A 17741-nucleotide genomic window follows, 5' to 3' on the forward strand; every position below is an offset into this window, starting at 1 on the left:
TGGAACCATGCGGTGCCTGGTTGCTGGGATAAGTCACGTTCCACCAATGCACAGCCGTGCCAGCTCCAGGAAGGAGTATATTCCCCACCCTTCAGATTGGGCTGCCCGGTTGTTCCATAATTCCTTTTCCCGCTACAACGGCAGGAGGTAAGCAAGCTCTCAGGCTTTCCTGAGACCCAGGGAAGAGGTCCTAGGAATTGGACTGTAGTGAAACAATGTGAGGTAATTTGTTCCTACTTTGGGCGGCAGATCAAGGGCACTTTCGCACATGCAGACTAATGCACTGTCAATCTACTTTTGCTATTTCACACAGTAAAATCCAGCTGCAAAGTGGATTGAAAGTGCATTATTCTGCATGCGTGAAAGTGCCCCAAGCAGCGAAGCAGCTGTTAAAACAGTATTGAACTAGGAGACTGGAGAACCCAGACTCAGATTTTCGTTTGCAGCGAAACTCCCTTCTTGGACTGATCATTTTCTCAGCCTGGCTTACTTCATACGATTGCTGGAAGGATCCTGGTTCCATGGAGGTAGGGAGGGGACATACAAATGGAAGCAAGGCTATTGGTGAATGGGATATTGAGCTATTGCATCACATTGGGGGCTACGAGGAACTTTCCTGCTGTAGGTCCACTTAGGTTTCGCATTCAATATAACAACATGCTTTTTCAACTTAACATTCAGAAGTGGTGCAAACACACACGAGCCTTGAGGAAAAGGCCCATTTTCTGGTGCGATGCTTTTATGCTATCAGCTATTCATTCAGTAGGCAGAACCGTCCTTTTATTTTCTCTGTTAACCATGAATGTCTTTTGTACAGTTAAAGCAGATGGTTTGCCTTTTCTCTCCTAGCATTCAGCTATGTTTATTACTGTAGAAATCATTTGGAACACCATTTGTGAAGTCCTGTGAGTCTTGCAGGTGAAGGGGAACAAGGCTGTCAGATTTATGAATTCCATCTACAATACGGATAAGCAAGCTGATACTGTGAAGAGGTCGGGCGTCTTCAAAATGATGGATTTTGAAGGAATTTGCAAAAGCAGTCAGGAATAATGAAGAACAGAAGAAGAAGAGGAGTTTGGATTTATATCCTGCCCTTTCTCTCCTGCAGGAGAGTCAAAGGGGCTGACAATCTCCTTGCCCTTCCCCACTCACAACAAACAACCCAGTGAGGTAGGTGGGGCTGAGAGAGCTCAGAGAAGCTGTGACTAGCCCAAGATCACCCAGCTGGCGTCTGTGGGAGTGCGCAGGCTAATCTGAATTCCCCAGAGAACCCTCCACAGCTCAGGCTGCAGAGCTGGGAATCAAACCCGGTTCCCCCAGATTAGATACATGAGCTCTTAACCTCCTACGCCACTGCTGCTCCTTAATTAATCAATCAGGAATAATGTTCAAGATTGTTTCTTTAAAAAAATTTATTTGTTCCAGTTTTATATACAATAGTTACAGAATACTGTACAGAAATGAAAATTGTCACTGCTCTGAATTGTTGTGCATAAACAGCTTAGGTAAGTTTCACATTCAATTTGAATGTCCCTGCAAGTAGGCACAAAAACATCCAAGATACCTCCAAGGTACAGAACAGACAGACCAGTTTTACGGGTTCCTCTAGTTTCAGGGGGGAAAAATGCTATACAGATTTCTCATTTTTAAAAAAACTACCCAGCCATATTGCACCTGTCCCAATAAAATAAAAAGTGTTGCTTTCCCCAATCATTGGTTTGTAACAAATGGCATTTAGAGCCCTCAGGCTAACTTTCTCAACATGAGATCCCTCTCTAGGGTGGCTTTTTCCACCTGTCTTCCTTTTCTTAAGAACACTTAAAAGAGCAGGGGTCTCTAACTGGCAGCCAGGGAGTTAGTTACAAGGGTGTTTCATGAAGTCCAGAAGTAGATTACATCAGTAGTGGTACCACCACCAAGTTCTTTTGGCTTACACTTCCTTTTCAGGGGGAGAACTGCAGAAAGAGGAAGAGAAAATACAAAGAAACCAGCATATGAAGAACAGAAGAAAGGATCTGAGTGGGCCCCACATTGCACGGTAGCATTGAAATTAGGTCCAGGGTCTGAAAACCTTAGAGGGCTTCCTCCTAAATGAGCGGTTGTATGGATTTAAATAGATGACCAAGGACCAAGTTCTATAACTAAAGCCACTAGCAGGTTTATCTACTTAAAAGCGCAGTAGAGAGCCTAGTTCTCAACATCTGGCAAAGAGAGCGTTGACTCTCAGAAACTTGCACTCCACAAAGACTGTTGGTCTCCAAGGGGCTACCGGACTCCAATCAAACTGTTCTACAGCAGAACAACGTGGCTGCTCTCTAGAAGTAGTTTTCAGCATGGTTCAGATGTACTCAGAATCATAGAGTTGGAAGAGACCCCAAGGGCCATCAAGTCCAACACCCTGCACTGCAGGAACACAGAATCAAAGCACTCCTGACAGATGGCCATCAGGCCTCTCTTTAAAAACCTCCAAGAAGGAGACTCCACCACACTCCGAGGTAGTGCATTCCACTGTCGAACAGTCCTTACTGTTAGGAGGTTTTTCCTTATGCTTAGGTGGAATCTCTTTTCCTTCACCTTGAACCCGTTACTCCTGGTCCTAGTCTCTGGAGCTGCAGAAAACAAGCTTGCTCCCTCACTAACCTGACATCCATGACGTCATGAGCCGTAAACCATTATTTATTATTGCATCTGAAATCATAAAGTATGGTTTGTTCTCAACCCTGAGATTAGGCCACAGAACCAGACGATGAATGATGGTTTGCTGTAGAAGCATTTCATTTTGTAGCAGCACAAGGGAAGGGGGCAAGCTTAAGGATTCTCCATACTGGCTTCCACAACTGCAGGTTGACACTATGGGACGAATTCACCCAGCAAGTCTATCGGTGAAAATACAGGTATCCTCTTTGCCCACAGAAAAGGGCTATTCTAAGAATCACAGGACCTGCAGATATAATGTAGGATGGCAGCTACAATATTGAGGGAAATTGGGTAAAAAGGCTGGCTGGATCCAAACCTTTTCCATAAACCCCTTCCATAAACCCCTTCAAACTCTCATTATAAGATCCAGCCATAACCATCTGAGAGGTCAAAGGTCTCTTCAAGAGCAGCATTTCAAGGAACTACACCAGCAGAGGGGAAGCAGGAATGTTCCCGTCTCCAAGTTCCTCTTTGGATCCAAGTCTATAATAGCAGATCAGGATGCATGCTTAGTATTTCTATTTAATAAGCTGCATTCCTGGCATATTTTCTCCGTCAATAGAAATACATTCCCTAAACGACGCTTCAAAATGAACCCATCTATAGACATACCTCTCCACCCTTTTCATTCCAGCATAATTGGTTGCTCTGCTGCCAACACCCCCACTTGGAGAAATCAAAAGTCAAAGCCCCAGTTTCCTCAAAGACAAGACATAACAAGCTACTGGCTGGAAAAGTTTTAACTTTTGAGTTGCAGAGGTGGTTAAGGCAAGCTCTGCCAGAAAAACAATGGAATTTCCTGTATTCCAAGTAACTTAAAAAGACAATTCCACACAATGCATCGCAAAATTATAAAGAGGGAAGCAAAGTCAATCTTTGCTTGCTCCGGTTGGTTTCTGAGCGACCACCCGCAGGTAGGATTCAGATTCTATTTTTCCAAACACATCAAAACGGGGAAAAAAATTAAAGCAATATGATGAAAATGTGTGCATCGCTGAGAAATGTGCAATGGAGAAAGGTCACAGCTGGCCAATTGTGAAAGGCTCCGAGAAAGGGGTGCACCAAATGGCTTCACATCATGCCTTAGAGAAATTATTGTTTCTTTTGAGAATGCAGGAAGGACAGGGTGGAGTTCCCCGATGGAAGAAGAAGAGTTTGGATTTATATCTTTCTCTCCTGTAAGGAGACTCAAGCTGGCTTGCAAGCTCCTTCCCCTTCCTCTCCCCACAACAGACACTGTGAGGTAAGTGGGGCTGAGAGAGTTTCGAAGAACTGTGACTAGCCCAACGTCACCCAGCAGGAATGCAGGAGTGTGGAAACACATCTGGTTCACCAGATCAGCCTCTGCCACTCAGGTGGAGGAGTGGGGAAATCAAACTCAGTTCTCCAGATTAGAATCCACCTGCTCTTAACCACTATACCATGCTGGCTTGCAGAAGAACACCCACTAAATTCTGATACACGCTCCACTGAGCACTGAGTCCAGGGCAACCGGTACAGTTTGGGTTCTTGGGGAAGGAGGAGCAGCTATTACAGAATGTACCAAATACTAGTGAGTATTTGGGAACTGGGATGGGGGTAAAATATTTCTAACAAGTCCTTTTATTGCCTGTAATTCTGTAATGGATATCGTAAGGCAATAAGCTGCTTGTATAAAGTAGGTGATATCCTAAATAACATTAAAAGAATGCTTTGTACAGATGGAAATTTACAATTTCTATACTGAATTTCAAAAAACCATTGATATACCAAACAGGTGCATTGGAACTTCCCTCGAGAACCTAAAAGCTTGACGGTTGCTGGATTGCCGGGCCTGCCTCACAGCCACTTAGATCTCCTCTAAGCTGCCTATCTTCTGACCTCATATACATAAGGAACACTGTAACAGTAGCAAACGTGGCGGCGTTAACGGGGAAGGCACGAAGAAGCGTGGACGTGAGTCCCCTGCTGAAAACTCTCAAACCTTCATTGTGGTAGCTTTTTTGAATGCAGTCCAGAATGCCCTTATACTGCACCACCCCACCAACGCCGTCAGCCTGAAGGCGGGACTTGATCACGTCCACTGGGTACGTCGACAGCCAGGAGACGATCCCCGACATGCCTCCGGCCAATAGCAACTTGGGTATAATGTAACTGTCCTCCGCCTCGCAACCGAGGTACCTGGTTAGGCAGTCGTAGGTCAGGAAGTAAAACCCAAAACTGGGAGTCTCCCTCAGGAATGTGGAAACCATGCCCTTGTTGATGCCCTTCAAGCCTTCCTTTCGGTAGATCTTCACCAGACAGTCCAGGGAATTTTTGTAGTTTTTAGACTTAAGCCGGTATTCACCGGTGCCTTGCAGCTGCATGCGGGTCTTTGCCAGCTCCATGGGGCAGCAGATCACGCACTGAATGGCACCTGCGGCTGACCCCGCAAGGAACTGATTCAACGGGGTATCGTTTCCCAGAGCACGGATTGTGTTTCCTTGCACGCCAAACACCAGGGCGTTAATGAAGGTAAGTCCCATCATAGGTGACCCAATCCCTTTATAAAGTCCAAAGGCCTAAAGAGAGAAAAGATTAAAAAGGGACATTTTAAGAAACATGGTCTAAAGTTATATCTAAGCGTTCCTGCAATTTTCTATTTTGACTGCAAATATAAGGTTGTATCACGTGACCTCCTTCCTTTATCGGAAAGGAAACCTTTCTCTGTTAGAAAAGATCACTCACCTTTGGGGGGGATTCCTTCTCACTTGAAGGAAGACATAACAAAGGAGTCACAGGACCCAACTTAAAGGAGGGAAGTCACCCCAACATCTTTTGAGTTTGCAAATAAAAGAAATTTCCACCTGTTTATGTTGTAATGCACTTCCTGTAACTTCTAGCTTTTCTAGATTGTTCATGTTTCGTATCTGTAAAGTATATTAAACCTCTTTTGGGGCGGGGGGGGGGGGGGGGGCTGCATAATTAAATCTTCATTATTATCTACCAGAATCAGCGATGGCTGGCCTACACTCATGAGAACTGCCAGAATATTATGTCTTAGAAGTTGCTGCAATTTTCCTCAAAGGTGCCATCTGCCATCTCAAACTTTCCTGTGGTTCACCTTTTCCATCATGAATTGTGGAATTCCCTACTCAGAAAGCTAACGTATTTTCCAAGAATGCAAAGCAGTCCATCCTTCAAACACACACACACCTTATGGGATAATATAACAGAGACATTTCAACACCGCTTCAATTTACAGTCAAGGCCAGGAGTAAAACACATATTTGACCCCAGAGCTCCGTGAGAACACAACGCAGTGTCATGACGGATTCCATTTCCTCAATTAAGACATTTCAAGTGCTCTACAACTTAAACTGCAGAGATCATGTTCATGTATGATTGACTGTAGAGATCATGTATAATGGTGAAAGTGCTTGACTATGATGCAGGAGATCCAGGTTTGAACCCATGAAGCTACACCGGGTGATGGGCAGCCCGATCCTCAGCCCGGGGTGGCCAGGGATGGCACCGCTGCAGTGCCACCCCGATGCCTCCAGAGGGCTTTCCGGTGTGCAGGTAGACAGAAAAACCGGACCCCCCTCTCCCTGCCTGAATGAATCAGAATCCCAGAACCTGTGCCTACTTCCAGATGTTAGGAACTACTTTCTTGCCAGCACGGCCAATTGGCCATGCTGATAGGGGCTGATGGGAATTGTAGTTCCTGAACATCTGGAGAGCCGCAGGTTCCCTACCCCTGGGCTTAATGGACTTACACCACCCAAAAGGTTTGCAGGCAGTTGTGATGTGGCCCAGGGCAGAAGCCTACTAACATCAGCTGCAAATCAAAAAGGAATAGGTGAAGTGGTCAAAAGGGACATCTATAGACAAGCACCCCCAGGCTTGCAAGGACTGTCTCAGAAAAGCTAAAACTGTGCAAGAGATACTGAGAGCAACCAAAAATGCTTTCCCAGCAATGTCCCAAAAGAAAAGGAAAGAAACAGTAGGCTTGCTGCTCAGGAAAGAGGATGGCGTGACCAGGTGTGGAAAAAGGGACAGAAGAGCTGTCCAAAACTCCTATTTTACAGCACTACTCTCCCAAAAAGAGAACTGTGTGAATCCGTGCAAAAATTCTGTGAAAACCGAGGAGACGGGATTGAATTTTACTTCTAATGGCTCAACCCAGGGGCCAGGGAAAAACAGCTTCAGGGAGTGGCGTGGCATTTGAACCCTTCGCTGGCATAAAAGGTATGTCTGCTGGTGCAAAGAGCAAACACGCCAGTGTCTGGTCACCCCTCAGGCAGCATCCCTGGCTACCACTATGGTACAGGCCAATTTCCAAGAGCAAGCGGTTGTGTTCTGACTGGGATAATATGTACAGGACATTTTTTCCCCTAGGTGTTACGTCTAGAGATGGAGAACACGAAGTGGTAGAATTTAGGATTGTATCACTTCAGACTGCAGCACAAAAACTGCATTATCATGATGCGACTGGCCTCCACCCGGGCCAGGGCTTTTACGGCCCTGGCCCCTGCCTGGTGGAACACACTTCCATCTGACGTGCGGGCCCTGCGAGACCTCGGTAAATTCCGCAGGGCCTGTAAAACCGTACTGTCCCACTGGGCTTTTGGGGAGGCCGGCCACGGATTCCCTCCCCCGGACGCCCCCGTGCTGAGTGCCATAACGCCTTTGGCACATCTGACATAACATCTTTCCAGCACGGCCTGTCCCCTCCTGGCCTTCGGATCGGATGCCACCATTTTATATTGAATATGGATCGCTGCTATGTTTTTACAGAATTGAATCATGCATTCTGAACTTATTACGTACTGTTGTATTTGTGTTTGCTGTACACCACCCAGAGCCCTTCGGGAGTGGGCGGTTCCCAAATTTAACAAATAAATAAATAAATGTAATGCTCCATTCCGTTTATTTGAATGAATGAATGAATGAATGAATGAGCCTTTATTGGCATAAACATTCCATTCATTTAAAAGGACTCCCTGCAAAGCTACCACATTTGGAAGAAGGCTAACTAACCTGAATGTCTTACTCTGACTTACTAAGCACACAAGATAAGGGGGATTGTTGTTTTTAATTAGGGAGAAATCTTGAAAAAATAAAATTTAAGGAGTCTTAAAGCCACTTATGAACCCTTTTCCTTCCTCTCAGAACTCTCTCAGCCCCTCCTTGTAAGTCCTGAGAGAACTGTGATGGACCGAAGATTCATCCAACAGTCTCCATGCGGAGGAGTGGGGAAACAAACCTAATTCACCTGATTAGAGTGCACCAGACATGTGGATGAGTGGTACAGAGTTAACATCGTTCAGGATGAAACAGCAGAACGTGTCTATTAATTCTTTCCACAGTGACAGCAGAAAAATTTAGTTTCAGCATGAGCAACCTATTAAACTGAACTCGGTGTTAATCTGAATACAGTATTAAAATGATAAAGTCCAAAGGTCTATGAAGTATACTCCATTTAGTCAAGATATTCACAAGGAACAGCTGTAGGGCCTTTCATTTAACTGCAGCGTTGACTCTTTCCTGTGCTTTATGGGTAATAGCAGAGACCCAGTGATGACAGCTTATGGTTTGGCACAGGCAGCATATGTTTTGAATGTAGAAGGCCCCTGATCCAAGCCCTGGCGCCTCTCAATATCTCCAGTAGCAGGTGTGAGAGAAATATCTCTCTCAGCCCAAGACTCCGGCAAGGCACTAGTTGTCAGGGTAGACAATATGGAGCTACATGGACCTCATGGTCTGGCTCTGTAAAAGGCAGTCTGATAATCAAGCAAGCAGGAGGGTCTATGGCTCTATGACAGATTGCATTTTGGCAGGGCATCAGACTCCATTCCTGCTATCTCCTATTAAAACTTTGAAAGCAAGTGGAAAGATCACAAGGCTGGAGGGCTGAGGGTTGACACTGGTGTTAGAAGAAGCCATAGTGTGACTTCTTCCAGCACCTCTCCAATAACAGCTTGGCCCTACCATCCTCTACAGCCTGAGTTCTACACCTGCCACTGTGAGTCTCCTGCTTCCACAACATAAAGATCTAGCCAGAGCTAGAAACCACCTACTCGGTCTTGTCCTTCACTGTGCCTGAGGCCCTGAAGTATACTTTGTCAGGGGGTGGGGGGGAGACTATGACTCACTATGTCACGTGAGGCACTTTTACATAGTATGGTTTTGGTTTATATGACTTTCTTATTCTTACTGGGGTTCTGCTTTGCAGGAGAAAAGCAGGGTAAATAATAAACTATGAATAAACTTGAGAAGGCACCTGGGAGGCAGGTAGGGTTCATTACCTTTCATGCCCCACTTTTCTCATACACCTGGCTGGATATCTGCCTCCACCTCTTAACCCAAAGCAAAACAAGGTATGCATGTGTGATAGATATACATATACATGCATATATCCATATATTACCCCTCCATATGTCACTCACCGATTCTTGCTTTATGATAGACTGAAAGCAATGCAGGGTCCCACGGTAAAGAGGCTTGTCGATACTTTGAACTTGGAGACGCACCTATAAAATGTAGCAAAAATTTATTGACGTGGCAGAAGTAGCAAGCAGTTTGCTAGTACCTTCGTCTGGTTATACAGACATAGTGCACACAATCACAATACCGCAGTGCTGCATTAGGCAATTCAAGAGAAATGTCTTACATACAGAAACTGCTCCGTTTGAGGCTAACATTTGCATGAAACTGGGGGGGGGGGGGGAGGGGTGTTCCTAAAACTCTTATAACAATAAAAGAGGAATAAAAGAATAACAGCAAGAAGAACATTCTTTCACTTATTTAGGGAATTTATATGCCACCATTTGACAGACCTGTTTGAGGCTTCTTTTGATCTTTTTATCCCTCAGCTAAAGCTTTTTGCAAGTCTGTACCTACAATTCCCATAAAAATTTAATTTCGTCTGTGTCATGAGATGTGGTCTGAGATCTACTATAAGGTTATTTATTTGTTGAGATGTTTATAGACCCAATGAGGGCTCAAAGCTGTTTACACCACCATTCCTCCCTCTTCCATTTTTTCCCCTCACAACGTTCTGAGGCAATTTAGGTTCAGAAAGACTGACAGGCCCGAGGTCACCCAGCAGGCTTCTATGACAGAAATGTTCAGGATGACAATAGCCCCTTATCTGTCTGTCATGGGTAACTATCACTTCTAGACAAATAAACCTTACAATTACTGCTTCCGTTTTCGGTTACAAGTGGCTAACAGTACAGTCATAGAATCATAGAGTTGGAAGATACTCCAAGGGCCGTCAAATCCAACCCCAGTCCTGAACAGTTACATATCTTTCTAAGCCCAGGGGCTTCAATTGAGTTAGAAGGATGTATTCTTCTTAATCCAGTGTAAAATAAATATTTTTTAATCTATATATTCCAGCATTCTATCTACCACTGTAGGTTCAGTAAATCTCGTTTTGAGCAAATACTGCCAAGGGAAAGAGAAAGTTTTGTAACCAATTAATAACATCTATCAATTTAACTTGTTTGGCAGTACCTCAAACGTGAGAACCAAATCTGGTTTCGAATCTCAAGAGCATCTCTGTGGGTGCCATTTTGTTAAATGCTGCCCTAATGTAATCTTGTTATCAACTCCCATTAAGCTATGCTTGCTAGATAACTTCCTCCTGTATCTACAGAACCAAGTTGAACGAGTTTGGCATCTCAAATAGTGAACATTTTGATTAAAAATAGACTGAGGGTGAATCCATAAACCAAGCAGGAGGCAATACCTAAAATACATTCATATCGACATTTGTACACTTATGTGGGGGAGAAGCAAATATTTAACAGGCTCCCCATTTAAAGAATAGCTGAAATAGAATTTGAAGTGCAAAAAAAGGGTTTGTTCCACAACATATATAAACTTTAAGCGCCATAGGGAAGTAAATATGCATAGTACAAAATTAATTGCTAAACAAAGCCAGGTTATTTTTTTTTAATTACTCATATTTAAAATAAAACATGCCCCCCTCCCTCCCCTTTAGAACACTAGAAACATTTTTAGAAACTAAAATTTAAAAAAGAAAAAGAAAAAGTGGAATACACCATAAGAAGTTTCCTGGAATATATATATTTTTTCTTGTTGTTTATAAAATTTGAACTAATCATACATGTTGGAATAAATTAAGACCGAGAGAAACAGAATGTTCACCTGGTCTATACTTACTAGGTAACTCTCCCGTGATGAGGCTTATCTGTCATCTACAACAAAGTAACACTTTTGCTGTTAATGAAGACAGCCCCTGGCTCAGAAAGTAAAGGCAGTTAAGCAACAAAGCAATTGTACACATCACATCAACAAACTGGGGGTGGGGCGGGTGGGAGGGAATCGCCATTTGGAAGAGCTGGCTCAGAGTCAGTTCTGCAACTTTTCACGGTCATATGCCCCTCCAGCCCCACAAATACCCCAACACCTTGCCCTAATTTGAGCAACTACTTTAAAAAAAATCTTTCCAATTAAACTTTGCTTTGAATCCAAAAAAAAACCCCCAAAAACGAAAAGGACATTATCTGTAGAAATGTATTGTCGAAGGCTTTCACGGTCACTGGAGTGTTGGGGGTTTTCGGGCTGTATGGCTGTGTTCCAGTAGCATTTTTTCCTGACGTTTTGCCTGCCTCTGTGGCTGGCATCTTCAAAGGATCCTCTGAAGATGCCAGCCACAGAGGCAGGCGAAACATCAGGAGAAAATGCTGCTGTAACATGGCCATACAGTCCGGAAACGCCACAACACTCTACTGTAGATAGTTTGCAATTTAAAATATGTACTCAGGTAAATTCACAGATTTGCAGGACAAGGTTATCAACAATGCCCAGTTATTGACCCACATAAGACCACACCAGTTCCCAGCAGTCCAACAGTTGATAGAAAAATTAGTACAATTCTTGGTATACTTTCTTGGGAGCAAGCCTGTTGAACCCAACTGAATCTTGCATCGGATCAGGGTGGAAGGATGATATTGGAAGCGAGCTCAGCATATCACATCGCCAATATAAAGGCATGTTTGTTCAGGAAAAAAATTTACTAACCCTGAATCAATTTGCATTGCAAATATGCTCAATGTGACTTGCTTTCAAGTAAATTCATTTCTTGGTTGGGATACCAGGCTATAGTTCTACCTAGTTAGATAAGCTCCATTAAGTTGGAGAGGGTTAGCATAGCAAAACAAAAGACTGTCTTATTCTGGCCTTCCCTCTTCAAGCCCATGTTTATGAAGAGTTTGCGGAGTGTTTTTTCTACCGGTGGGTGGTAACACACAAAAGGTCATCAGTGGAATTTAGCTGAAATTGGTTAGCAGCCAAAAAGGCTTTACAGAAAAGGTGTTCAGAAAAATACAGCCGCAAGCCAAAACACTTCACGTCATCCACAAAACTTAGCTGTTACAGAATTATTTAGAGTTGCCAAGTATTATTGGTTCTGCAAAAAAATTAACAGATTACTTCTATTCACAACTAAGCTAAAATCTTTGGTTTTAAGCCCACTGCTTTTCTAGGTAAGCAAGTCTGAATCCATGCACGTCCAAGTCAGAAATATGCTCCAGAAAGTTCAGGGGAGCTCAGTGACAAAGAACTGTATGTAACCTACTGTCAAAGGCTTCCACAGCCGAAGTCAACTGGTTTTTGTGGGTATTCCAGTCTGTGTTGCTGCGGTCTGGTAGCTTTTATTCCTAATGTTTTGCCCGCATCTATGGCCGGCATCTTCAGAGGAATGTTAGCAACACATTTTGCCGTGACATACCTCTGAAGATGGCAGCTACAGATGCAGGTGAAACGTTAATAGCAAAAACTACCAGGCCATAGGCCACACAGCCTGGAAAACCCCCAAATGTGCCCAAGTCAGTTTAAATCCAGGTGTTCCAGAGGTATAGTACGTGCCTTGAGGCACTAAATCCTGATACAATGCATGCCAAGAGTCAATTATTAGCCAATAAAACACTGCACTGTATCATCAGCACTTTAAAAACTTAACAGATAGTGCCTAAAAACCAGAGGGGAAAATGACATTTGTAAACATGAAACATCTTGCCTTGGATAAAGTACATTAGACTGTTTCGTCATGAAGCTAACAGGGACAATATAAACCACAAAGTCCTTCCCAAGAAAATAAGAGGAGGGACAAAACTTAGGTAGCAATAAAGCCAAATTAAGAGGCGTGCAGTTATTACAAGTTAGCACTGAAGAGCTGCAGTTCTAGCTAGCAGATGTAGGGATTTTTATTAGCTGCTGTTGGATTCCTGGCTAAAGTGTGACCGAAGATCCACAACAGATCACCTTTAAGCACATGTTTCTCAAGGAATTACTTGGCCTCGAATAGAACGTTTAACGTTCTTTTGACAGTGTAGCTAATTTGATAGTTCGCCGCAAAGATGTCCCAGAGATTTAACAGGACAGTAAATCTAACTTGAAGTCTCCGTACCAGGATTAAGTCTATGAGGATGTTAATTTAAAGAGTCTGAAATGTCTAGATGTTTTTCATTCTGTTACTTGGCACCCTTTTCAGCCTAAGCACCTATCATAAAGAGGTGTTTGAAAAGTCAACCCACCTTAACAGTGTCAAATGGATGTCCTACCATCACACCTGCAGCACCTGAAATAAAGCAGGAGGGAAGAGATTACTATTTTTAACACTTAGCAATCACATAAAGTCAGTTGCACGCATCATAGAAATCACACTTTTACTTCTCATAGGACTTAAGGTGGGTGGAGACAAAGTAACTCAGCCTGGTGGAACGCTCTTCCTTCAGTTGTTCGGGCCCTGCGGGACCTTAGCGAGTTCCGCAGGGCCTGCAAGACTGAGCTGTTCCACCAGGTTTTTGGTGAGGCTGGCTGTGGATTGGCTGCCCCCTTGTGAGTCCCCACCATGGTCTGTCATTCAGCAATGCCTATACTGGTTACATCTTTAGGCGCTGCCAGCCCCTCCCTGGCCGCAAGACCAGCCTTAAGACCTGGCACCACAAATATGGATTTAGTTTATTATTATTGCTGCGTATTGAATTTTAAATGTTTTTAGATGTTTTTTTAAGTAATTTATCGGTCCTTACTGTACTGTGAACCGCCTAGAGCCCATTGGGGATGAGGCAGTCTACGAAATCCAATATAATAAATAATACATTGACGTGGACAGCATGGGGCATATGAAGTGAAACAGATTTAAGAACGTTTCAGGTGGGAAGCCATGTTGGTCAGCAGCAGAAGAACAGCATCTGAGTCCAGCAGCACCAACAAGATTTCCATGGTCAGATCTGATGAACTGGGCTTTGCCTCCCAAAAGTTTATACTGTAGAAATTTTGTTGGTCTTAAGGTGCTTCTGGATTCTGATCCCACAGATCCAAGAATGGGGATCTGGAGGGACTCCCTGCTAGAATGGACTCAGCTCCCAGCGACCCACTAGTAGCTTCTTGCTACCAACAGAAAGCTATCCCAGGATCACAGGATTATGCTCATTCAAGAAAGCTTCCCTGAAAAGAGGCAGTAATACCACAGAAAGTCTAAGGGCAAGGGCCATCTGTTTTGCATGCAGAGGGTCCTGGGTTCAATCCCAGGCATCTCCAGTTAAAAGGTCAGGGAGTGGGTGATGTGAATGATCTCCACCAGTCAGAATGAGAGTCTCCACCAGTCAGAATGGACAACAGTGACCTTGAGAGACCAAAGGGGTCTGATTCAGTGTAAGGCAGCTTTGCATAAAATGTGTGTGTTTGGCCTGAAAACTCCACCTCTCCATCAACTGTGATCTCACTCTTTATGAACTATCCAGGAATGGATAAGGGTCAACATTCATGTTCTCCACAGCAAGGCACCATTTACATCTGATCCTCTTGGAAGCAGCTTCCTACCTACCACTTTGTGGGGGGGGGGGAGGAGATGAAGAAGAAGAGTTTGGACTTATACCCCACCTTTCTCTCCCATAAGGAGACTGCACACTACAGACACAGTCTCCCCACAACAGACACCTTGTGAGGTAGGTGGGGCTGAGAGAGTTCCAAAGAACTGTGACTAGCCCAGGGGTAGGGAACCTGCGGCTCTCCAGATGTTCAGGAACTACAATTCCCATCAGCCCCTACCAGCATGGCCAATTGGCCATGCTGACAGAGGCTGATGGGAATTGTAGTTCCTGAACATCTGGAGAGCCGCAGGTTCCCTACCCCTGGACTAGCCCAAGGTCACCCAGCAGGAATGTAAACGTGAGGAAACACATCTGGTTCACCAGATAAGCCTCTGCCACTCAGGTGGAGGAGTGAGGAATCAAACCCGGTCCTCCAGATTAGAATCCACCTGCTCTTAACCACTACGCCACACTGGAAAGAGGGGTCTTCACTAGCAACCCAAAAGTGCTATGATGGGATCATAGGACGGGTGTGTTGAAAGGACGCATGGGGCAAGACGTCTGGCTTCGAGCATCAGAAATGCAGAATTCCACCACCCTTTTGTGGTTCAGACAGAAGCCAAGTTCTGCAGAATGTGTGATGCAAGCACCTATGTTCACATGAGAGTATTATTTCCCCCAAAGTTTTAAAATTTTTCCATTGCTGCACATCACAACAGTCTACCCATGCCAATTCAAACAGCACACTCTGACAGGAAGGCAGCTGTCTCTGTGCTCACAGGACTCGGCCGCTCAGCACTACTGCAGAAGACAGTTTTCTTCTCTAGAAAGTTTCTAGAGCAGTGGTGGCGAACCTATGGCGCTCCAGATGTTCATGGACTACAATTCCCATCAGCCCAATTGGCCATGCTGGCCGGGGCTGATGGGAATTGCAGTCCATGAACATCTGGAACATCTGGGAATTGCAGTCCATGAACATAGGTTCGCCACCACGGTTCTAGGGTGACTGATGTTACTGGCAAGCAAGCCTCATAAGAAGGGATGTCAGAATCGATGGCTTGAAAGATGAACAAGCGCTTTACGGCTGAGGGATAAAGTGAAGCCCCACCCCCAACCTGGAAATTTTATTTTTGATTCTGTTGAATCTTCAGGAAGAGGGCAGTGTTGAATTTTTTTAAAAAAAATCACACTGCAAATACGATCCACTGAAGGTCTTCCTCAGGAGAAACAATAGCATGCCAGGCTAATCTTATTAAAATCTTGCCAATAGTTCTTAATCACTTATAAGTGGCTTAGATGTCGCAGACCTTGAAGTACAGCCTGTTCCAAATAACTAACTCTACATGGTGGGGGGGGGAGGGGGGGAGGGGGGGAAGTACAAATGAGTTGGCCAAAGAGAAGGAAGTAGAACTTTATCAGAAGACATTTCAGAGTTGCAAAAGCCAAATCTCAGCATGATGGGGGAACCAACATTTTTGCTTTCGCCTCTCCCTCCGCCCCCAGCTTTTAGACTTCAAAAGCCGTTATGATGAAAAAAAAGTCACATTTACTAATGGAACCCAAATGCCAAGAGTATCAGAATGCCGATTCCTCCAGTTCTCAGCGTTCTGATCAAGAATTTGCCCAACAGCTCAGCATTCTGCCGCAACCATCAAAAGCACGGATTTGTTTCGGAGCAGGGAGGAAACCTCTGGCACCCCTCAGACAGCGGAGACCAAAAAGGCAATTCGAAATAGGACAGAAAAGACCTTCAGGGAGCCACTAAAAAGGAGGTGTTCACTACCATCTTCCTCCAGAAAGCCACCAGGACCTCAACTGATTCGAATTGGGGCAAGAACTGGAGTCGGGGTCATGGAGAAATCACTTCTCTCTTTTTTTCCCAAGGAAGAGGAAGGGCTGTGCCCGAACTTCATGCTTTCTCGACCCCAAACCGTTTCCAACTAGTCGCCATGCACAGGAGCTGCACCCAAGCCTCCCCTGATTTCTGAGGATCGAGGTTTGTTTGACCCTGGACCGCTTCCCCTCCGCACACAGGTGCTCTTAGGGTCACCTGCACTGAAGGCGCTTTGAACTTGCTTCTAGCAATACCCCCCAACGACAGGGCCCTTCCTATCCTATTGATCCTATTGTTCTATCGGGACCAGAGCCCTGTCACCCACCCACCCATTTCCGATTAGGGCGTCCAAATCGCATCGGTGCAATCCACGGGGGCGGGAAGAACAGGCCGGTTCGCCTCCCTGCGGTTCCTGCGCCTCGTTCAGCCGGGGAGGGCTCCCCCAGCGCCACCCAGACCGCCGATTCCTGGGCGCTGACTCACCAAGCCGGTGGCGACCGACGCCGGTGCATTGAAGGACAATGGCGTCCTGGGGCCGCTGCAACAATCGCGGGGTGGGGTGGGGGCGCTGGCGGAAGCGTGCAAGCGACCCCGGGAGGAGAGGGGCCGGTCGGGCCAAACGCAACCCCGCAGCAGCCCAGCCCGCCCTCCGAGGCCTGCCCCCGGCTCAGCAATGCGCCGCGCCTTTCCTTCCGCACTGCGCCCTCGCTGCACTGCGCCAAGCCACGCATGCAGCAGCCGTTCCCGCCGCCCGGGGCTGCCTGCTTTCCCGCGGCGGCAAGGCGAGCAAAAAGCAGCCGCTCTTCCTACCTCCTACGCAGCCTGCTAGGAAATCCAGCGCCATCGCGGTCTCCGCAGCCGCAGCCTTTGCAGGGCGTCCGGGCCGGGCTCTTCTGCTGCCCCTCCACGCGATTCGGCGCTTGGCCGGGCGGGCAGCTGGCTGACGGACCGACCGACCGACCGGCCGCTTCCTTGGCTGCTGCTGCTGTTTGCCCAGCGAGCCGCCCCGGTGCGCCTTCCCAGCCCGGCGCTCTCTCGCCTGCCTGCCTGCCTGCCTGCCCCGCGCGGCTCCTTTCTATTTCTGACGCAAGAGCCGGAGAAGAAGAGGCGGGCGGGGGAAAGGCAACCTTATGGGGCCGAGGGAACCTCCAATGGGCGACGGCCGGACGGCTCACACCCCTCCGGTGCAGCCCTCCGCCCGGGCCGCTCATTGGCTGCGGAGCTGGGGAGGCGGCTGAGAGGAGGAGGGGGGGGGGGGGGGAGACTGGACCAGGCGGCTCGACGGGGAGCACAAGCGGCGGCTTTGTGCGGGGCGGCGCCAAGCCAGGCCGCCAGCGGAAGGGAGGGAGGCGCGCGGATGTGCAGGGACCGGGGAGGGGGAGCAGCTTGCAGACCGGGCC

At 46.2% G+C, this 17741-nt stretch overlaps 1 protein-coding gene across 2 annotated transcripts; it reads right to left on the bottom strand.

Moving 5' to 3' along the window:
• Positions 1–4009: 4009 nt before the first annotated feature.
• SLC25A29 (solute carrier family 25 member 29) lies at positions 4010–17520 on the bottom strand. 2 transcript variants are annotated; one of them, XM_048486746.1, is made up of 5 exons: positions 17152–17517; positions 13227–13270; positions 10852–10886; positions 9108–9191; positions 4010–5237 (listed from the first exon to the last, which is right to left on the bottom strand). In XM_048486746.1, the coding sequence occupies exon 5, from the start codon at positions 5202–5204 to the stop codon at positions 4479–4481; it is 726 nt and encodes a 241-aa protein (XP_048342703.1). In that variant the 5' UTR covers positions 5205–5237; positions 9108–9191; positions 10852–10886; positions 13227–13270; positions 17152–17517; the 3' UTR covers positions 4010–4478. The 2 variants fall into 2 exon arrangements, with proteins under 2 accessions (XP_048342703.1, XP_048342702.1); XM_048486745.1 differs by lacking the exon at positions 10852–10886 and having other exon boundaries at positions 17152–17520.
• Between the last annotated feature and the right edge of the window lie 221 nt (positions 17521–17741).

Source organism: Sphaerodactylus townsendi, linkage group LG02 (assembly GCF_021028975.2).
Source record: "Sphaerodactylus townsendi isolate TG3544 linkage group LG02, MPM_Stown_v2.3, whole genome shotgun sequence".
Lineage (NCBI taxonomy): Eukaryota > Metazoa > Chordata > Lepidosauria > Squamata > Sphaerodactylidae > Sphaerodactylus > Sphaerodactylus townsendi.